This window comes from Phalacrocorax aristotelis, chromosome 4 (genome assembly GCF_949628215.1).
Source record: "Phalacrocorax aristotelis chromosome 4, bGulAri2.1, whole genome shotgun sequence".
Taxonomy (NCBI): Eukaryota; Metazoa; Chordata; class Aves; order Suliformes; family Phalacrocoracidae; genus Phalacrocorax; species Phalacrocorax aristotelis.
Window position 1 is genome coordinate 14,851,257 of NC_134279.1, and position 23,570 is coordinate 14,874,826.

Sequence of the window (23,570 nt, forward strand, 5' to 3'; positions counted from 1 at the left end):
AGGCCCATCTAGCCTAGTGTATGGGTCCCTCGCCCAGTATCAGATGCTTGTGAAAGAATCTAAAAATAGAGTGAGCATATAGTGGCAGACTATGACTCAAGGTTGTCTTGGATCAGAGTTGATATTTTTGAGGTTAATAGCTTTCAGCAGATTCCTTCTTAAGTGAATTTGTCAATTCATACTGGGACTTAATGTTGAATGCTGACATCCACAGCAATGTGAGGTAGGGAGTTTCACAGTGTGATGAAAGAGTGTATGAAGAATTCTTTCCTATTGCTGATTCTGAATCTGTTCTTTGATAACTTGATTTGAAGCCACATAGGTTTTTTATTTTAAAAAAACGGGGAAGAGTGTTTTCCTTTTCACTTTTGAGTGTGCCACTCATTTTATGGATGATCTCCAGTGTATCTCCAATCAGACAGCTCTTTTGTACGCTAAAAAAATTCTCTGTCTGTGCAGTTGTTTCATGTAAGGAATCTTTGTGTGCTTTGGACCCTTCTTACCTCCCTTTTATTTAACTTTTCCAGTTCTAAGATATGAAGATGAGAACCAGAACTACGTGTAATATTCATAAAGTGGTTGTCACAAATTTTTACAGTGATGTACTTAGTCTTTCCATTTCTATAACTTTCCTAATAATTGTCAAGGTAGGAATGGTTTTTTCCCTTTCCATAATAATAACTGTCTCCCATTCCCACATTGTTTAGAACATTGTTGACCTGATTTTTATTTTTGTTGATGCAGGAGTATCCAAGTGACATGATAAACTGTGAGGTAATGGCACCAGTTACTGTAAAATTTTGCAAATGTAACCAAATCATATTTGAGGGCATAACCTTGATGGGCATCAGAAAGAATTTAGAGCCTATCTACAGTGCAGTGTTCTAACTGATTTCTGTTGTTCATGAGCTGGGTAGCAACTCAGGCTGATTTTATAATCCAAATGTAGATAGAGATGCATTGTACTTGCACATCAGCAGATGCACAAGATTTCAGTGTTTTCTTTAATTGCAGGTATTTATGAGCCGCCATTTCTTGTACTATTGTGGTGAACCTACTCTGGATGTGAAGATTGCCTTTTGTCAGGTCTGTGTTCCTTACAGGTAAAACAAGGTACAGTATATACTTATACTTCATTTTTGCAGTTCATGCCATAATAAAAGAAAAAATAGAAATGAATTTTAGTAGCTTACTGCGAGTAACTAGTTATAAGAATGAGAGTAGATATAAAAAATAGAAGAATGCATCACAAAAATTACTTTCCTACTTATTTTGAAGTTTATTTTGTAGTTTGCTCTTATGATTTTTAATTTAATGTTCTAAGTTTTTAGGTAAAAATAATAGCAAAGTTTGCAAACAAAAAACGTTGGCTGTAATTCCAATAAAGTTAATGATGAATCAAACAACATAACTGTACATACACAGGTGCTTTCACAAAAATGTGCAAATTAAAACTATTTTATCTTAGCCTCTGTTTTTGTGAGACAGAGCCTTTTATGTTGTAGCCTGTGACAGTAATTTTCTGTGCTTTAGTCTACCTTTACTAGAAGTGAAGGGAGGGTAATTGAATTTGTGGGCTTTATCTTGTCTCCAGATGAACACCATGTGCTATGCAAGTTCTGGAGTCACGAGACTGCACTAGGGCCAATTCTGTATTTCTAAATTACCCTTGAAATTGTTTGGTCACAATGCTTGGAAATCCACAAGGCTGAAACTAACTTTGTGATAGAAAGGCAAAAGCATATTGATTTGCCCAGGTTTTGGTTCTCTTGGTTAGGTTAAGTTAGTTAATATATATATTAACTCACAAACCCGTGTGCATGTTTTTCCGTCATGAATGAAAGATTATTTTTTTGCCTTGTGTTTGATGTCTGTCTTGTTATAGTATTTTGGTGAGATGGGACACCAGTAACCTAATAGTAGCAGGAGGGACATTAGGGACATTGTTCATATTTTGAGGGGTGAGAACAATGGTGCATTCTTAGAAATGGAATTATGGTGCGCACTGGTTTTTTCCCTTTATATTACTCAGGGGGTCCAAGTAAGCGAAAGTACAATTCTAAATATAAAAGGGCTATTACTTGTATGTAAGCATTTAACACAAAACAGTGACGGGTGTTGGGGGGTTTGTTTTGCCTTTTTTTAACTCAGGAGTAGTAAATATCTGTTCCACTGAGAAGGCTGGGTCTGCACTTAGTAAATAATCAGCTCTAGGATGGATCTTGGCTATTCAGTTTGATAATCTGTTTAACTGTTTTCTCTGTCCTTTTTTGTTTCCTGTTTTTCGTACATATATGTTTATCTAATGGACTTAATGCTTCCACTGTTTTTGAGAGGAGAAAGGATTTTGTGAAACAGAGTATTTCTGTAATTTTTTGACAGACTTTGCTTGCAAGAAAAAAATACAAAAATTTGCAAAAACGGCAAAAAAATTTTTTCCCTCAGATTATATGAAAAAGATGTTTTTCATGAAAAAAGTTACTTTCATGGTGCAGAATGCAGTTTTTTTGCATAGCTCTGCTTGCCAACTTTCCTCTCCCTTTTACTTAGGCCATAGCAGAGCTGTACAGAAACATTTCTATTTTACATGTGCAGAGGAAAGGTACTCAATCACATCCTTTTATGTTCAGTGCTCCTTTAGTCTTGGCATCAATCAGTGCATGGCCATGTATAGCCAATGCTTTCTGTCACTGCACTCCGGTTCTTGATTTAGTGGAAACATGACACTTCAATTATTCCTTTGGTGTTACTGTAACTTAATAAAAGTGTTCAGAGGCACATACAGAACCAAATGTATTTACAATGTTTTTGTTAAAATATATATAATGAAATCAACAGTGTTTTTGTTTAATTTTTGTCACTGAATGAAACTGATTCATGTTTAATGCCTACAGCAAACACCCAAAAGAGGAACCATCCAATAAATACATACGAGAGAGGCTATCGTGACATAGCAGGAAGCAGGATTCTGTCCTTCAACCACTTATCGCACAAATACCTTTTCAAGGTCTTCAGATCTTCACATTTATTCTCCTGAGAATAAAAGCTGGTTCGGGCTTCATGTTAATTTATTCTCTCCATAAAGATAGGCCCTGATCCAAGTGTCAGTTAACCACATAGTTAGCATTAAGTACAAGAACAGCTGGTAAATTGTTTTGTTGCATTAAGATCTTAGCTGTCACGGATGCTGTTCATTTGTATTGCATAGGGCAGGATGTGGATTATATCTGTATCCTGGTAATATTTGGTCCAAACATCTAGATCTTTGTTTGGAGACTATTCAACAGTACTCAGGTAGTAATATTGTTTATTCCATGCTTATTCATAATGCTGACGTGGAAATCAAACGTCCTGTGGTTTACTAGAAATTCTTCTGTTCTAAGTGTAAAGGTCATTTTTACCTTTGGGACGCTTCTATCTGCTGAGTCAGTAAATCTAAGAGGTTCAGGTACTACTATTAAGAAAAAATGATGATGTGACAACAGAATGGTTATCATCAGCAAGAGATAGATACTGCCACTCAAATCTTGAGGTGTCTACAACTGACAAGGATCCCAGCAGTATCTAAACAACAGACTACAAAAATGTAGTTTCCAGTGAACATAATTCAATAATTTTTTCATGTGGTTTAACAAATGCAAAAATCATTTTTCTACTACATAAGCATGCAACAGATATCAGAAAAAGTCAGTGTGGTATAGTTTGATCCTGCTCTGCTCACCTATTAAGATGAGAGCCTTTGGTGGTGGTGTACCAGAATACACAATTTATCCAATGGACTCTTGCAGTTTTGTGATTTGTGTTTACCAAGTAGAATAGGAACCCTGCTCCCATTTGGAATTTGTGCATCACTGTGGACTTTCTACAAAATGTAGAGTTGTGCTGAAGTGTCTTTTATAAAGGTACAATATTGAAGAGTACTCCAATGATTGCTAGTACTGTGGGCATATTTTTCTTGTAATAAATATATTGTGGCAATTTCTCTTTCATGGCCTAAAAAAAAGCCATAGCTTTATGTACTATGAAAGAAAATTACATATACCTAATTATAGCCTGTTCCTCTTGACACAGAGCTTATGTCATTGAGTATACTAGTTTTATATGATGAAATGCTAATTCAGCAGAAACAGAATCTTAAGGATTTCCAACTCAAGGAGAAAACAAAAGCCCTTCCTGATAAATAGTCAGTAGCATCAGTAGGGTAAGTATGCCTTACCTGCCCCGCAGTATAATGATACCTAAATCTGGCATTGCTGTATGTTGCTAGCCAAATCATGTTCTGAAACAGCTGTCTTTTTTAAGGCTGAGGAAGAGGACATCTGCTTTTCTATCGTGATAAAGGTAGGGCAAGAAGATTTCTTTTGTAGGCTTATAGAATTTATTAGACTTTTGTAAGGCTGATATCTGATAAGTTTTATCTGTAGGGCCCTGCAGATTCCTACTGAAGTACAGCATAATGCAGAGTAGTATATTCAGAGTAGAATAGGACATTAAAGTTTAAGTGCTGAATAATAGCTAACAATGTCTAAAAGATGCTGACTGCTTCATCCATGTTTCCCTTCATTCATTTGGCAATTTATTTTTAATCAACATCAAGACGTGTATAGCCTGTGAGAATTGCAGCTGCATAGGATACCTTTACTTAGAATACAATTCTGATTCTTTTTTTTCCTTTTACTTGGAACAGTAGTCCTTTATTTTCTTATCTTTGAAAAACACATCTTTATGATTAGAATTTGTATGCCACAGTATTTCCGTAGTGCTGTAACAATTTTTTCAACAGAAAAGCAGGACATGGGATTACTGAGATGAAGTATCAGGGACCTGGCCATGTGCGTTAAGAAAAGGTTAATGTGAATCAGGAATGTAAATTCACATGCTAATTCTTAGGTACAGCATCATCACTAGTCTTTATTGCCCAGTTTAAACAATTTCATGTCCCAGATAGAGTATGTCAACATTTTTACATACTGAAATTGGAATTGGTGCCATACCAATGCCACTGTAAGAAAACCTTAGAATGAAATTTCAGTTCCTATGTTGAGGACTTTTCTGCAAACTTCTACTTAATTTGTGCTTTTAAAAAACCCTAAACCAAAAAGATTTTAAAAGCATTAATTTCTCTCTAGACATTTTTTTCCCTGTATTCTAACTTGTTGTATTTCCACAGTCACGCTTACCTGTCTTGAACAAAATGTGTATAGACTTCCTAGATGCAATATTGCATCAATGACTGTTTAAAAATCACATTATTTTAGAAAACTTTTCATTTTACACAGAGGAAAGACCAGCTTTATTAATTGTATTGCTCTCCATTGATTGGTTGATTCATCTGGTCTGTTTTTTAATTTTATCCTAACTTTGATAAACCAATTACAACTAATGCTTTAATCAGATTGGATGGAGTTACTACTCTGACCATTAAAGAAACTTTCTTGATGCAGAATGTCCTATAATTATGCCTTCAATCCAGTGGGAGATTAATTGGTATTCATAAGACATCAGTGAGCAGTGAGCTATATCTTAGATTTTTAGGACTAAAATGATACTTCATAGAATCAAGAGATGTCCATTTCTAACAAAAGGTGTGATTAAATTATTCAGTTCCTTATAGTCTTTACTTATAAAAGGGAAAACCTTTTCATTAGCTATTGTCTTCAAAGTGAATACTGTGATTATATAATTATCTTGAGAAACTTAATTTTTTGAATATTTAATCTGTACCATTGTTACGTGCTGCTTCTTTACCCTTCTTTCTAAAGGAAGCCATGATATAAGCCATGCTTGGGGCATCGTATTTTGTGTAGTCAGTCTTCTTGCTGCCCTGCTTGAGTACTAGAAGAAAGCTCCTTAAGCAATACCCAGTATTTCAGTGTAATTCCAGTTTCCTGAGAAGTATAAACCATTTGAAATATCATGTATTATCAATATATGCAGCAAATAAAGAGAAGCTGTTAATTCCATCTTGGCTTTTTAATGCTCTTAACACTCTGTGCTTGTATGTTCCCTTCACTACTGTGGATAAATGGAGTGTACCTTTCATTTCTTAGTGTTGCAATGTTTTGGCTAACGTTTAGTGATCCCATTTCTCTTTCCTAATCTTAATTGTATCTTGCTTCTTCCCATGTTATTGCTTCTTTTTCAAATCTAGGGCCTCAGAACAAACTAATTAATACAAACTGCAGTTTGTATTAATCTTCGTATTTCTCCTGTGAGTTCAATGCGGCTGCTGCCATTGCTTTCCTGTGTTTTGGACACAATTCTACAATATGTCTTTGCTAGCTTCCTATTTGTGGAGCTGTGGCTGAATGAGATGTTTCCAAAAATCTTTACCGTAGCTTTCTCACCTAGTCTTAGATCTTTCATTCCTGTATTTTTGGCTACACTTTCCATCTGGATCACTAAGTTCCTGTCCATAAAGAAACCTCTCTCTCAAGGAATCTTTTCTCTCAGTGTTTCTTGATCAGTCTTCTCATCCTTGCCTTCTTTGGTACAATGACCAGGGTGGGATGTTACCTGTGTGTCAGTGATGAATTCTTCAGGCATCAGGGGAATGAGGAATCATTTTGAACTAGTGGTTTTGTTGTGCAGATATTCACATATTGCTTATGTCTTAGAAGTCTGGCCTGGAATGTAGCAGACACCTTTGAATCACAGTGACTTCTGAGAAACACGTGATACCACAGTTACAAATGAATTACAAAAATTTTCTGCCTATAAGAAAGGAGTTAAAAGTAGTTAAAGCTCTGTGAACACGTGGAGGACAAATGAAGAGTATGTAAATAGTGTTTTGCTTTGTGTTTTGAGCAGATACTGATGAAAAGAAAACAGTCCTGCTTCTTGTGTAATCAGAACTAGGCAAGAGCCAGTTCTGGAGCTGCTGTTTTTTTGGTATCTCAGTTGGAAGAGGTTAAAGAAGGACAGTGTGTTTAAACAGACAAAAACCAACCAACCAGATGGAAAAAAAAAAAAAAAAACACAAAAAAATAACCCAACCAGCACTTATGCATATTGTACTCCATCTAATAAGGTGTTTTAGTATGTTTTAAAATACAGTGAACAAAGCAAATATAGTAAAAAAGATCAATTGATCAAGGCTGAGTTGTTTGCAGGGGTCAGTTGGCTACCTGGAAGGCTGACTTCATAAAGGAGGGTTGACTGTGTCTGGGGGCTAGGACAAGACTGCTGGAGAGAGATAAAAAGAAGGCAAAGAATTAACCTGTTAAAAATCCCACTCAAGACGCTGTAAAATCAGGAAGACTGGGTGACAAATACCATCCTTACAGGATGGTAATGAGATGGAAGAACGGGGGACTGTGGTGTGATGTGGCTGATAAGACAAAAATCTAATATTACTCCCAAACAGACAGACACAAGATGAAAAACCTGTTTTTTGTAGGAGATTTGTTCTGAGTTCAGGGAGAGCCAGAATAAGTGAGAAGTCTGGCTTTACGGTTAATATTTCTGCCATAAATGTGGGTTATACAGAATACACAATGAAACATAATTTAGTAGGCCTTTCTTTGCAAAGATACTTTAGTTCTCAAGTGGTGGCTTTGATGGTCATCCAAATTTACATAGTGAAACCTGTGACCATTAAATCCAAAGCAGAAGGTTTAGTAAATGTCTGTTCGTCCCAGAACTCTGGCACTTGAATCTTCTGAGAAAATTACAGCTGTTAATGTGGGAGGATAGCCATTACATTAATAGTGTGTTGACTTAGCAGATGCACACAGGTGAGCAGGGCTTGCCTGTTATTCATATTTTCAGAGCTGGCAAGAAGACTGAGGATTTTACCATGCTTCAGAATTTCAATTTGTGGCTTTAAGATACTATCCTTTTAGATCCTGAAGGAATTGAAAGCATCCACCTCTGAAACATGCTATCCTCTATACCAGTCTGAGATGGGGTGGAGAGGTGGGGGCCCCTGGGAAGCCATTGTGACTGCTAGCTCAGAGCATCCTCTCATCTTTGGGTGCTGTGGCAACTGCAAATTAGGACCCAGCCTTTCAGAGCAATTTAGCTTAAACTGCTATTAGCATGGTTTGTATTTATAAAAGCTAAGATGTATGAGATACTGAGCTGTAAGAAATTGTGTTATTTTAGGCTCATCAGTAATAGGAGGAATGGTGTTCAGAAAAAAAGGTCTCAGTGAAATATACATATAGTTCTTTTAAGGGGTAGAAATGGACAAATAAGATGGGGTATCAGGAAACATTTCACCCCATAATACAGAAAGTAACATAATTTTGTTTCTGTTCTGTTTTTAATGCTCTCTTTTGCTCTCTGCTCTAAAAAAGAAGAGGGAAAAGAATACAAGAATACTTGGAGCTGTGTGTGAGGCAGTAATTATTTGAGTTTCATCAAATTTTTAATTAATTGTTCTTTGAAAGCAAAATATGTTCTCTATGCATTTAGTAATGGTGAGAGTATCTTTTTTCCTTCATCTCAAATGCTTGAGTCTTGATAATTCATTTCCTTCCCCTCCCCACCCCCAATTGCTGGGATATTAAGCAAACATCATTGCAGATATGGCAATGTGTTTACATGACTCAGCAAGGCTAGCTATGTTTTCAAGCCTGAAAAACTTTTACTTCTATTACACTTAAACTCCCAGTGTGGAGGAAAGAGAATGGCATTAGATGTGTGTTAGATACTGGCGAGAGAAAATAATGGTGCATGCATTGCTGTACATGTAAAATGAAAGTTAAGTTCCAGTCAGTGTTGAAGCAATGTAAGTCTGCTGTCCAAATATTTATGGAAAACAAGAACAAATGGTACTCCAACGCATACTCCATCTCTGAGGAATTATCTTTCATGTTACACAGAGGTCTGAGAAACTAGATGTGTTTTGTTCAAAGTCAAAAACGATGGAGAAATTTGCTTTTGTTTCACACCTGCAATGTTTATTATTACTTTGGGCTCCAGTATTGTAGCTCACCCAAGTTCATTTGAAGTTCACCTGAAAATTTATTAACTCAGTGAGATTCACTTTTCTGTGCGAGACCTATGCATCTTTACTGAGATGTCCTGAGAACTAAACCTGATGACCATGTGTATACATACACTGTCTTTCTCCAGCTAATTCTTAATGACTTGCTAATTCCTAGTTTCTTAGGATGTCACAGAATCACAGAATGGTAGGGGTTGGAAGGGACCTCTGGAGATCATCTTGTCCAACCCCCCTGCTTGAGCAGGCACACCTAGAGCAGGGGGCACAGGGACGCATCCAGGAGGGTTTTGAATGTCTCCAGGGAAGGTGACTCCACAGCCTCTCTGGGCAGCCTGTTCCACTGCTCTGTCACCCTCACAGGAAAGAAGCTTTTTCTCATATTGAGGTGGAACTTCCTGTGTTCCAGCTTGTGCCCATTGCCCCTTGGCCTGTCATTGGACACTACTGAAAAGACCCTAGTCCCATCATCCTGACACCCACCCTTTAGATATTTATAGGTATTGATGAAATCCCCCCTCAGTCTTCTCTTCTCCAGGCTGAACAAACCCAAGTCTCTCAGCTTTTCCTCATAAGGGAGATGCTCCAGTCCCCTGATCATCTTGGTAGCTTTCCGCTGGACTTGATCAAGCAGTTCCCTGTCCTTCTTAAACTGGGGGGCCCAAAACTGGGCACAATACTCCAAATGTGGTCTCACTAGGTGTCACGGTTTTAGCTGGGATAGAGTTAATTTTCTTCACTCTATCTGGTATAGTGCTGTGCTTTGAAATTAGCATGGAAAAAAACCTGTTGAGATAACACACAGATGTTTGGGCTGTTGCTGGGTAGCGCTTGTACTAGTCAAGGACTTGTCTAGCTTCCCATGCTCTGCTGGGTGCACAAGAAGCCAGGAGGGGAGGGGGCACAGCTAAGAGAGCGGATTCAAACTGACCAAAGGGATATTCCATATCATGTAACGTCATGCCCAGTATGTTACCTGGGAGGGGCTGGCTGGGGGAGGAGCAGAGTAGAAGGAGAGGATAACCTCTCTTGATCTGCTGGCCACTCTCCTTTTAATGCATCCCAGGATACTGTTGACCTTCTTGGCCACAAGGGCACTTGCTGGCTCATGGTCAGCTTGTTGTCCCCTAGCACTCCCAGTTCCTTCTCAGCAGAGCCGCTTTCCAGTAGTTCAGCCCCCAGCCTGTACTGGTGCATGGGGTTGTTCCTCCCCAGGTGCAGGACCTTGCACTTGTTCCTGTTGAATTTCATCAGGTTCCCCTCCACCCAGCTCTCCAGCCTGTCCAGGTCTTGTTGGACGGCAGCACAGCATTCCAGTGTACCAGCCACTCCTCCCAGCTTGGTATCATCAGCAAATTTGCTGAGGTTACACTCTATCCCATCATCCAGTTCACTGATGAATATGTTGAACAGGACTAGACCCAGCACAGAACCCTGGGGAACACAGCTAGTGACAGGCCTTCATCCAGACTCTGCTCTGTTGATCACGACCCTCTGAGTTCTGTTGTTGAGCCAGTTCTCTGTCCACCTCCCTGTCCACTCATCCAACCCACACTTCCTTATCTTGCCAGTGAGGAGGCTATGGGAGATGGTGTCGAATGCCTTACTGAGGTCGAGATAGACAACATCCACTGCTCTCCGTTTGTCGACCCAGCCAATCATAGAAGGCTATCAGGTTGGTCAAGCATGATCTCCCCTTGGTGTATCCATGCTGACTACTTCTGATAACCTTCTTGTCCTCTACATGTCTAGAGATGATCCCTTTCTGGGGATGGAGGTGAGGCTGACTGGCCTATATTTCCCCAGGTCCTCCTTCTTTCCCTTTTTGAAGATGGGAGTGACATTTGCTGTCCTCCAGTCCTTGGGCATCTCTCCTGTTCTCTATGACCTTTCAAAGATGATGGAGAGTGGCTCAGCAAGAATATCCGCCAGCTCCCTCAGCACTCGCGGGTGCATCCCATTGGGACCCATGGACTTGTGAGGATCCAGTTTGCATAGGTGATCTCTGACCCAGTCTTCCTCAACTGATGGTAAGTCTTCCTTTGTCCCAATTTGTCCTCTCTTCTCTGGGTGCTGAGATGCCTGAGGGCCAGCCTTAGCAGTAAAGACCGAGGCAAAGAAGGCATTCGGTAACTCCGCCTTCTCTTCATGCTGTGTCACCAGGGCCCCTTCCTCATTCAGCAGTTGGCCCGCTATATCCCCAGTCTTCCTTTTACTGCTGATTTATTTAAAGAAGCCCTTCTTGTTATCTTTGACATGCATTGCCAGATATAATTTCAAGTGGGCCTTGGCCTTCCTCATTGCATCTCTGCTCACCCTGGCAACATTCCTATATTCCTCCCAAGTGGCTAGTCCCTTTTTCCATACACTGTGAACCTCCTTTTTCTGTTTGAGTTTCACTAGAAGCTCTTTGCTCATCCATGCAGGTCTCCTGGCTCCTCTGCCTGACTTCTTCCTCCTGGGAATGCACTGATCTTGAGCTTGGAGGAAGTGATCCTTGAATATCGACCAGCTCTTTTGGACCCCCCTGCCTTGCAGAGCCCTAGCCCATGGGTCTTCTCCTAGCAGGTCTTTGAAGAGGCGAAAGTTGGCCCTCTTGAAGTCTAAGGTTGTAACCTGACTCATAGCCCTGCTTCTACCTCACAGTGTCCTAAACTCAATCATCTCATGGTCAATATCAATCAAATTTGAAAGAAGTTTTTGCTTTAGTTGTATGTACAGAAGGCTGTATACTGGAAATTCCTAGCCCTGTGTTCCTTTCTGCTGTCGTATAATTAAAGCTTTAACTTAAGCTGCCACTACAGAACTTGTAAGCATTATGCAGTAAAATCTGAATCTGAAATAGCTTACATGATGTAGATGGGGGTTGGGGAAAGGGGATAGTAACTGCTGTACCAACACCAGGGCTTCTGGAAGGTGTTTGAGTGAGCTCTAAGAATGTAAGAAAAAGAGACCAAAATGTGGCATGTAGGTTTCTTTAAGGTCAGCAACGTGGATTTGAAGACTTTTGAGAAGAACCTTTTAATCAGGGTTTGAAACTGAAATGAACATTGACGTGCTCTATTAAGAGTATGAATTTCCTTACTAAAGGGAAAAGCTTTTTTAGCTTAATTTTAGAGTGAAACAAACCTGCCATTTCCTTGTCCTCATTTAGGAAGTGGCTGTTGTAGCAACTTGGAGATGGTTCACGATTTGATTACGTGTCATCTTGTTTGGGGATCTGATCAAATGTGATTAACCCGATAGTTATTAATCTCTTGGTTCTTCTAAAAGTAAGCAGTATTTTGGGCTTAAGCGGTAGGCTTACTGTGTTTTAATGTGGCTTTGGTAAAAAACAGCAAAATATAGACAGTAGGTTTTTTGTATTTTTATAGAAGTGTGAGTTTAAAGGTAGGAGGTAAATAAGTAGATGGGCTGGAGACTATTTGGCTGTCCACAAAGCTGAAGCATTTGTCACTCAGAGGAGACATTCTGCGTGGAGTGAACTTTAGACTAAATCAGCCAGTCTTGAATTTTGTAAGTAATTCTTGGTGTTGGTATTTTCTATCAAAGCTCCTTATGGCTTACAGATTTTTAAGTAGATGGACTTTGAGAAAATTATTAATCTAAAAAGAAAAAAAAAAATCAATGAAAAATAAAACAGTCTCTGTTACCTACTCACACACGGTTAAGAGTGGACTGCTGTAGGAACAGTCTGTGTTATCCAGAGGAGAGCTGCTCATCAGGATGCTTGTGTGTTCCAACCATGTCTTACTGGTTGTGATCTTCTCTGTCCCATTGATCAACATAACTTTGCTGTTGAAACTGAAGCAATTGCATACATGAATTATCTATATAACTGAGGTACTACAGAGTGGTTCTACTGAGCTGTTTTAATTGATTTTTAAGATATTCCTGGATATAAAATAACGACCTGCTGGAGCTGCACTAGTTCAGAAATCCCACTGTAGGTAGGATGGGATTCCTGAGGCCAGCAGTTCACAGGGTCAGTCTAACTTAAAAGCAAGTAATTTTGATGTGCACAGGGTTCTAAATGCAGAGTGACAAAGTATCTTCTCCCAGGTAGCTCCATACAACATGATGAACTGTTGGGTGGCTTGGGAATGAGGGTGCAAAGGAGTTATGGCCGGCCTGGCTCACCCAAGCCTTAACAGTCATCTGGCTTGTTTAAAAATGTCACTGTATCTGTACTTCCAGAGGAGCTGGCTATGAGTCAGGGTCACTAACATTGGTTTCAGACTAATGGTTGTTAATGCTGAATATCATCTGCATTGTTCCGATAATGACATCAGAAGAAAACACACTGCAAATGTGTTTGTCTAGCCAGAGGGAGCTGTGATTATTTCCTGTCTATCAGGACATATTATTAAAATAAAACCTCTCAACTCCAGGTCTGGTATGAATAGCTGACCTAGCCAAATTTATGCATCTCTCTTCATGTAATGGAAGGAGTTTAAGACTAAGGCTACACAGTGTGAATCAGATACAGTCTGTCCTTCTTCAGATGAGAAAAATTCAAACCGTTTTCAGAGTCATTTCACTCTCTGTAAGCTTGAATTTAGCATTGTGTCAGTTTTCATAAATCTCTCACTTTTTGCATTTGGAAAAAAAAAGAAAAAAGGAGAAAAAGGCCTGCCTTGCATCTGATTAACAAGTAAATGTAATGTTTCTAATTGCTCTTCTGAAATGAGATTTTCTGTTTGAATGAACAGCTATGTTTATTAAAAAGTGTCAAAGTCTCTCAGTGAGGTGGTTAGGAGTAACCAATGCTGTCCAGTGACAGTCGGCCATGCAGTGAAACAGACAGGAAACGAATATTAATTGTCCTAAGTCAAACATGAGAATCCAAGTTCTCAGCAAGGTCAGTTATCTGTTTTTAATGACCAGCTTCATGGAACACTGGAATTATGTTCCTTTAAATTGAAAAAATACTGTTCTCCACATCAACATTTCATTTTTTCCCATGTGTTGTGGTTTAGCCCCAGCCAGCAACCAAGCACCACACAGCTGCTCGCTCACTCCCCGCCGTGGTGGGATGTGGGAAGGGTAAAAGTGCAAAATCTCATGGGTTGAGATAAAGGCAGTTTAATAGGTAAAGCAAAAGCTGCACAAGCAAGCAAAGAACACAAGGAATTTATTCACTCCTTCCCTTGGGCAGGCAGGTGTTCAGCCACCCCCAGGAAAGCAGGGCTCCATCCTCTGTAATGGTTACTTGGGAAGACAAACGCCATCACTCTGAACATGCCCCATTTCCTTCTTCTTCCCCAGCTTTATATACTGAGCATGATCTCATGGTATGGACTACTCCTTTGGCCAGTTTGGATCAGCTGTCTTGGCTGTGCCCCCTCCCTTTCCGGCTTCTTGTGCCCCTGGCAGAGCATGGGAAGCTGGAAAAGTCCTTGACTAGTGTAAGCACTACTTAGCAACACTTAGTACCTACTTAACAACAACTAAAAACATCAATGTGCCATCAACACTATTCTCATATGAAATCCAAAATGCACCATCCCATTACCATTCCAAATGCACCATACCAGAGAAAATTAACTCTATCTCAGCCAAAACCAGAACACCCGGCTCCATAAAAATTCAACTTAGTAGTTTGTAGTCACATAACACGTTTGATTATTCAGATTTTTTTTGAAAGTAATTTATAATAGAGCAAATAGGGCAGTTTAGAAGCTGTGTTTGTGAGCACTGAAAATAAATGCACAGGCAGAGAGAGGCACATTGGTCTTTGCTTCTTCTTATAGAAGGCATTTGAAAAGTCTCAACTTCCATAAGTGAATTGTCAACTACTTGAGGACAGATCTGTTGTAATATATTGAACTTTTGCATCGTGTAGTATGGAATCCTAAGTTACAAATACTCAAATTATTATATACTTTGCTCCATAGTCTTCAGGGAAGTGAGCTCCTAGTAGTCATTAAACAGTTATAATGTAAGTTTCTGCATTGTAATTCTACAAATCTGGGTGAGGTTACAGCTCTGCAGTGCAAGCATAAAAAGTTTACAGTAACTTGTTTTTGTGTCCTGAGAATTAGCCTTGGCTTAGGACTATTGCATTTGTCAGGTCATGAGAGCAACTCTTCTATCCATAGGAACCCAGAACTTGGGAAGATCTCCTGAACTACTGAATACTCTCCATGATACTGAGCCAAATCAGGTCCGAGTTAGTCTCTTAAACTGCCCTGGTTCTTCTGCAATTCCTGTTGAAAGCTTCTCAAGGCCTTTATCATATGCTCAGGGAAGGTTTTAGTGCTCATGCAAATAGACCTACTTGTTATATCTGACCAACGATGAAGAGCTTAATTCTTGTGTCTCTAGTCCTACTTCTACACTGATGTAAGTCTTCTCATTTTAAAATAAGATATTTATTGCAATACAAATGAGGGCAGAATCAGCATGAATGCAAAAGCCAGTGGTGATAAACCCCACTTTCACTTCCTGGGTGAAAGAGCGTTTAATACAATCTTTGGGAGCATTTGAGGATTCATGTAGATCTATGACAATGAGCCTAAAATGACAAGAATTTGTATTGGAAAATTAAGCTGACTGTGTTTTATCAGTGTTCTGATGTTTTACCAGCCTTGGTGTCTGTGTTTTTTCCACTCCCTTCCCCCTTACCTTCTGTACAACAGGGATTTGGGAAACAAGTGGATGTGTCATATATTGCCAAACATTACAACATGAGCAAAAGCAAAGTTGACAACCAGTTCTACAGTGTGGAAGTAGGTGACTCTACCTTCACAGTTCTCAAACGCTACCAGAACTTGAAACCTATTGGCTCTGGGGCTCAGGGAATAGTTTGGTAAGTATCAGAAGTTTCTCTTATGCTTTTAAATAGGATTTGCCTTTGCTTTTCTTCACAGTTTGCTAGCCACAGACGTTGTCCAAAATTGCAAAAATAACAGTCAGGCAACAGACATCCTGAGGCAGAAGGAGCCTAGTGGTTCCCTAATAAGTTATCCTGCTGGTGAGAATGATAGTGCTACGTTTATTTCTCCACATATCAAAATGTAACTAGCAAGAAAGCGGGAGAAAGATCTTATCATAATTGAGAACTGTGACATTATTTCCAGAGGCAGTGCAAATAATATCCCAAGTAAACCCTGTAATTTTAGACTTTGTACAGTAAAAGTTACTGAGAACAATATAGAAACTTGTCATATCCCATAGCATTCTCAAGTATCTGGAACGGAAGCCTTTCAAATCAAGGTAACTGCTAATGTTTCCTTTATTTCTTAAAAGAGACGTTGCAGTGATGTGAATACTGCAAACAAAAGACAAATTCAGTAGCTCTCCTAAATAATACAAAAGTCTTATGGAATTTGAAATTATAATGTTCAAGACTAGTGATATCCTGGTTGCCTTTTGCCTCTGCTTTCTTAAAGATGGCTCTGAAATTTCAGTGGCTTGTATTTAAATGTCTCTGTCCAGGCATTTTTAACCTGTTTAATTATAATGCATTAGGGTGACTAACACGATCTTTTATCTGTAACTTGATCAGAGATGAAGTCTAACTCTATTTGTCATCTTTATCACTGCATTTTTCTGACTTTGATGTATTGTGTGTTACCTTGCAGTTGGAGGCGGTGGTAAAGCAACAAGCTCTTTTAATCTAGGGGCAAGTGGGCTTCCATGGATCATTGGCATTGACACTAAAGCTGATAGTGTAACAGTTAGCAACATGTCCTTAGGTCTCAGTCTGTCGCTTCCAGTGTTTAGTATACTTTGAGGCCACACAAGTCCAAAGATTTATCTAAATGATCAAGTACTTTATTTCATATCTTAAACACAGAAGAGCTAAAGGTTACTTTAAAATCAGCTTTGGGAAAGAAACATACTTTGTGTTGAGTACTATTAATGTTCATTTTGCACTATTTGTCCACTTCCATATATAGCAACAGATATTTTTTCTTCTTACTTACTATCCTCTATTCATTTTAGAGGAAAATCAGATTTTGCTGAACCTCTCTGCAACTGAATTGCTGTAATGATCAATTATGAGCAGCAAAAAACCATAGTAGTTAAGTTAAATAAAATCAATAACCTCCTGTGAATATGTCTTTCATACTAAGAGTTGACAGGCAAAAATTCAGAACGTCTTAGGAAAGAAAATAAAATCAGAAGACAAGTTTAAGTGGAAGTTAACACAAATCTTCTGAAATGTCCAACCCACATGGAGAGGCCATAAAAAGCCTTTTAAGGTCTGATGCTACAGATATAGAAGTATTACATGATAGATGGGGAAGATAATGAGCATTTTTGCTTGGTATATGTTACGTTGCCGTCTACCTGTCATGAGGCATAATTTACCGGAAATACATTAACAAACGATGAACAAAGGATGAAGAATGAATGGTGAAATGGTAAATAAATGAGAAAAATTGTGAGATAAATATATGTAGTTTAGCTGAGAAGACAATACATGATAAAAAAAAATCCTCAGTTGTGTAAGTTTCTACTTGTGTAATAATAATTATATAGTACTACTAGTAAGTTTACATAATAAACTTCAGTAGTGTAAGTTTCTATTGTAGAAACTTACACTATTTAGAAACTACGGATATTTTGATGGATATAGGGTTACATCTAGAAAAAGCAGAATAATTTAGGGGGAAAAATATACTGAAAAACTGCCTGTTTGCGGACTGCTGCTGGCTTTCATGGGGGAGGTATTTTTGCCCTGCTCATGTTGTTCGTTTGCAAAGAACAGCCATGAAGAGTGCCTTTATGAAAAGAGCGGGAAAAACTTCAGTAAGTTTCTCTTAGATCCAGGGGTCTGTTTATACTTAATGGCTTGTTGTTCAAGAAGTGTAACTGATCTGGGATGCAATTCTGTCTCTTAGTGCCAGAATTAGCAGAAGTATAGGAGCTGAATGGGTCGTTTCTGGTTGTTCCTCTACCAAGGGCAGACACTGGTAGGATAGCTCAGAGGGGTTTAGGTTCAGACTTCTCATAGCATGCACTATTACTGGATTTTCCTTCCAGATAATTTAGGTAAAAGAATACCATGTGTTGTCTGGCTGGAGTGATGGCCTACCCAGCTACTGGAGACAGCTTTAGTGCATAGTGACATCTGTTTTTATGGAGTGATAAAGGAGAGTATTATTGGTAAATGCTAACTACCCTTTCAGGACTGAGCTGCTGCCAGCAGTTGCAGTCAGTAGCCTGCTTCTTGACTAGCCTGGATTTGTGCAGCTTGGCAAGTGGAGTCCATGCTGTCTACCCCATGCTGGAAGAGCTGAGCTGCTGATGACTTTTCTGCTTTTTCTGGTACTTGGCCACACAACTGTAATTCCCACATCTTGAGAAAAAAGGGCCTATTTAATAATAGATTTTTCAATAATTTGACATCACATCTCTCAGTACCAATGAGGTGCCAGATATTCCATGCCAAGGACTGCCTCAGCACTAACTTCAGAACCAAACTCCACTTGCTAGCAACAGCTTCCCTCTTAACTTGGATTTGGGACAGCACATGCCCAGCATGCTGGCTGCCTTAGCACCTTGCCAGACATAGTTAGGCAGGCAAACTGTCTGTGGCCCAAGAGGTAATTTAGAGGCAGAGGGAGATGGAGGAGAGACATGGTGTTTTTCAGGCTACTCTGGAAGCTGGTGTTGCAGGGTTCCTAGGCGAAGCCACAGAATACTGAAATCTTCCTCATACAATTCTATAAATAGATGTCAACATAAGCAGGAGAATTTTAGTGGAAAATAATTCATGTCATGGAACAGAAGTAGGCACAGGAAGCAGGGAATGTGGTTACAAAAGAAGTTGGGACTTGATTTCACTTGATTATTCTGAAAATTACATCAAAGAAAATAATTTTCTTGATATGCAAGCATTGAAGTAAAGATATTAGGGTCTTCAGGGGATGATAATTTATTAAATTATGTGAAAAAGGGCCATATGGTATGGGTGTTAGTTATAATTGTCATTGTACCCATGTGAAATAATTATAAACTCAGTGAGAAAGTGGTATTGGCTATAGATGTAGTGTGTTTGGTATCTTCGGAAGTTAATTGTGGGAGCTTTCAGTGGGATTTGTGTTAACTATGTTCACAAAATTATTTTTGCCAGCAGGAAGAAAGAAAAAGCTGCTTGGAATCTCTTGAGCAGGGAAGTTCCTCTTCACTCTGCAAAAACTAGTTTTAATGCAAGTGTAGGCTGTTTGCTGAGTGTACATCACACTGACATCTGTGAGAAAGACTATTTAGGGTGTGTCTGCATAAAATTATCATGTTGTTACAGGCATGATGACAATGGGACATAGCTGAAACAGAGCTTGTAGTTTATTAGACTATGCTGTAGTTGTAAAAACTACACAGGCTTTTAATCACACAAGTTGATCTTCAAATCTGATAGAAACAGAAAACATCAAAGGTAAAATGAGTTAAGAACAGTTTTCTGAGTTTAATTAGATACATGCCACTTTAAACCACTGAGAGAGGAGGCAGTTGATACAACCTCTGCAATGTTACAGTGGGGTTGACAGCTACCTTATTTTACAAGGGAGAGACAGGTCACTTTCAGCCTGTGGGTATGGATGGTTTAGATGAGGGTGAAGGGAGGGAAATTCTCATGTTCCATAAAATCAACAGAAATATGCTGATGTTGGAGTGGGTGATTCTTTGTGTTTTAAATGACTGCTTTTTGCTGGAAGCAAGGCAATTGATCTGTAGGTTTTCTGCTGTGGTTTGCAAGCTGTCATTTTTTATATTGCCTGTGATATTTTTTGATACTGCCTGTGATGTCTAGAAAAACGATGTTGTATAGGAATATTCAAAAGCAATTCGAAAGGCCTGTGGATAGTTTTTGAATTTATGATGGAAGCAAGGGTGAAGTCCAGTTTTCCATGTCAGGGAGTGAAGGCATCACTTGCAGGCTTGAGGATACTGGTAATTAAAATCTTAGAAGCAGCTTAGGAAGACATCTGGCCTGGTTTATGATCACATTGGTGCCTATACCTGTGTGCATTACGAGGAGAAAGTGTTAGCTTTGAAGATGAAGTTGTCTGGGTGAGTGTCAAATAGATAAGTCTGATGATGTCTTTCAGCTGAAATCCTGAATGTTTATCTTGCTCTTTTCTGAAGAGTGAAGACAGGCTTTCATGCTGTATGTTGTTGGGATGTGGTCTAATGACGTGTCAGCTGGACCAAGGGAATGTTAGCTGGGAAGTGCATTATGTTATCTAGTTTATGTGAGAAGTTTTTGTGTCTCGGAGTAATGTTGGGGGGTGCAGGAGCAGGAATGGTCATTTGAGGATAGTTTTGAAAAGTCCTGGTAGCTCTTCAGTGAACACATTATAAATTTAGAAAGATCTCTTATCTGCGGATATCAAGGAGACTCTAAATATATTCTTGAAGTATTAAATTGGGCAATTTGTTGTAGTTTTTTTCCTTGGAATTAGTGATTTCCTGACATCTTTGAGCCTGAATATGAAGGTGATTGCAGAGTCTTTTTGTGTTCCCTGTAACAGATACAGTCAGCAAGTTAAGTGATAGCTTACTATGTTGCCTAAGGTTACCATAGGTGGTTCTTTGCTGATTTAATTGTAGTTTGGTGGTTGAATCTTAAGGAGTGCAGAGTTCTTTCAAATCAGCATGTTGTAATGGTGGTGCTTGTTGTGGCTTATATAGTGGCTGATTCCAAAAGTAATCATTTAGATTGGAAAAGACCGTTAAGGTCATCGAGTCCAACTGTTAACCTAACACTGTTAAGTCCACCACTAAACCATGTCCCTAAGTGCCATGTTTACACGTCTGTTAAATACCTCCAGAGATGGTGACTCAACCAATTCCCATAGTGTGCAGAGGAGGAATGCGACAGATATTGTCCACTACAAGATGTCTAGTATGAAGGGGTTTTTGTTGCTGTTCTCCTTGGATCTATCACAGGGAAGTGTCCTGTTGTGTCATGTTACTGGTAATGGAAGATCTGTTAAGATGGAGTTGGCCAAAACGTCCTCTAATTCTCTGTATATTCATGCACTATATATACTAAGACAGTTATTATAGGGAAACCTCTTCCATCTCATAGATCTCTGCTGGAGGTCTGTGAAGATATGAACATAATCAATAGAACCACTTAAAAATAGACCTCAATTTAATATGACTACTTTCTATGTGGAATGTGCCTGTAGATGATGAAGAGGATAAGATCTTTGAACTTGCAGAAACACTTGAACTCTTTTGTATGATGGCTATCCTTCAGTTCTGGTTTTGTGTAGCACAATTGACTTCTGGTTTGAGTGTAAGGTTCTAAAGCGATATTGCAATTGAAATAATGTTAAAGCCATAGAAAAGAGGAGCTGCCACTTCTGAGCATAATAATTTCTGAGCCCACACTGATCAAAGAAGAATAGTCTATGCTTTTGCTATAGTGTAGTGGAAAAGAGGTGGAGAATAAGAGGATATCTCAGCGCCTTACAGTTAATGCACAATGTTATTTGTATTGTTTAGCTGGACACTGATGTATTAAAGTTCTTGAGAGATCAGTGTATTTATCATGACACTGCTATCCCAGTAATACCGTTCTGGTTTCTTTGTGCCACTGCATTGAAATACCGTATTACTTGGTAGAGGTCAACATTTCCACTTGTATAAATTGGCATAGTTCCATTGGAATTCAGAGGTGTTCTCACCACAGGATAGATCACTATTTTTTCTCAGAGGAAAACAAAGAATACACATCATTCAGAGGACAAAAATTAAGTGTACCATGTGCCCAGATATGTCTAGAATTTCAATAGCTCTGAAGGGAGTGGCAGTATTAATTTTGTCAGTCCCAGTCTCTCCTATGAATCAGTGCTGAGCATATGTTGTGAGTTGAGTTACTTGCATTTCAGTTACACAGTCACATCTCACAGACTTGTAGTGCTTAACATTCTGTCGGCTGGCACGGCAGATTTATCCCGTTCTGTTAAAGATTCTCCAGATTGTATCCATTAGTTCAGCTCCTGTGCTCTTTCTCATGCTGTTGTGTGCTTTGCTGATGTGCTTTGACACTCCACTACTGAGTGTCCCTTAGATAACCCTTAGAGAGTTTTACAAATGTTTTGTGCGAGAGGAATGTGAATTATTACAGTACCATTAGTGAGATAACCATGACAATTGAAACAAGTTCTCCGATGTTTCCCAGTGCTAATATCACCTCATAAAATTACAACACCTGATGAGATTTTTTTTTTCTTCCGAGAACAAGTTGTTTAAACTTTTGCCAGAATTTTTTTTTCCATTTGGAAAAATGTTCTTAAATGTTCTTAAAAAAGTTCTTAAATGTTGAAATACTGTAAGTAAACTCACAGCAAGCTTCAAGCCTCACTCATTCATTTGTACATTGCAGTATTTTTCTCGAGCTACCAATTTGGATTCACATTGTAGTATTACTTGGATTTTCTAGTGTGTCATTGCTCCGAAATGCCAAAAATTTAATTGCATATATTCAGTTAGCCATTGGTCATCATCTGATGTACAGCTGGAACAGCACATTCTGGTTTGTTGTTCTCATACATCTATGACTTGATTCTTCAGAAAGACAACAGATTTCCCAGTTGTATTTGGAATCTGGATCACCAGCACATGAATTTTAAGGTGCTGAGAAACTCCTGGGGAATAGCAAAGACTGAGTATTTATGTGGATTTGAGCTCCAGAATATTGAGTGAAGGTGCTATCTAAGTTGGTCAGATTTGTGTTTCTTAAGGTGATGTTATTAGAATTTGCACAGTAACACCTACTCAGACACAGTTTGCTTGGAAATGGGGTAAGAGGAGGCGGCAATGTCTTGTAATGTTCTTGCTAATGACTCAGCAAAGAACTTAGCTTGGATGTGGAGGAAACTGCTGTTAGGATCATAGAGAATAGCCGCGATATGTCAAAATATACATAACACATGATGAGATAAGTTAATTGTCTTTGAGAATAAGCAGCTTCTATTCCATGTTTGCTTTGATTCTTACAACTCCTTCTATCTACTACTACTATGTTTAATGTAAGTGGGAAAGAAACAAAAAAGTGTACATCCAGTAGCAGTGCATGAAGGCACCTGAGGCAGGATGAAGGCCCATAATGTTTGAGCAAGAATTATGTTGTATCTTTTTTTTAAAGGTCTGACATGTAATTATTTTACAAAAAATATTTCTCAATTTTTTTGTAATGTCCTTTTTCTACCTAACTGCAGAGGTTCCTGGTAGGCAGGAAGTCACCACGTATTTCATGTTTTGTCTTCTTGTGTTTCATTTCCCTTTGCTAGTACACAGAAATCTAAAATGCAATTTAGTTTCTGGTAATCACAAACAATATATAATAAAACATGCCACAGTATGCTCTCCCAGCAAAAAGATCAGGGTTTCTGTCTCTGAAATGCTCAGACTGCTTATATTTCTGACTCTGTCCTTTTTTCTTCTTTTCTCCTTAAAACACCTGTATAGTTTCCATGACTATAATAGTCAAGCAGGCAAAATCTATTCAATATTTTCTCTGTACAAGTTTATGAAATAAAACGTAAATAAGTTGGTGTAGAAACTATCTCTGCACAACCTGTCTTTGTGAACCCTGACAGCAATACTCACTTTATTTGGTCATAAACTACAGTACTGTAAAGGCACTGTCTGG

At 38.8% G+C, this 23,570-nt stretch overlaps 1 protein-coding gene across 3 annotated transcripts in view; it reads left to right on the top strand.

The window, feature by feature from the left end:
• The first annotated feature begins 1,019 nt into the window (after positions 1 to 1,019).
• MAPK10 (mitogen-activated protein kinase 10) overlaps positions 1,020 to 23,570 on the top strand; it is a 104,027-nt gene continuing 81,476 nt past the window's right edge. For 2 of the 3 annotated variants that reach the window (XM_075090353.1, XM_075090354.1), the window contains exons 1-2: positions 1,058 to 1,113; positions 15,592 to 15,761. In XM_075090353.1, coding sequence (XP_074946454.1) covers positions 15,640 to 15,761 — 122 coding nt within the window. In that variant the 5' untranslated portion in view covers positions 1,058 to 1,113; positions 15,592 to 15,639. Of the gene's footprint in view, positions 1,114 to 15,591; positions 15,762 to 23,570 lie in introns of all 3 variants that reach the window. The other variant, XM_075090355.1, reaches the window with a different exon arrangement.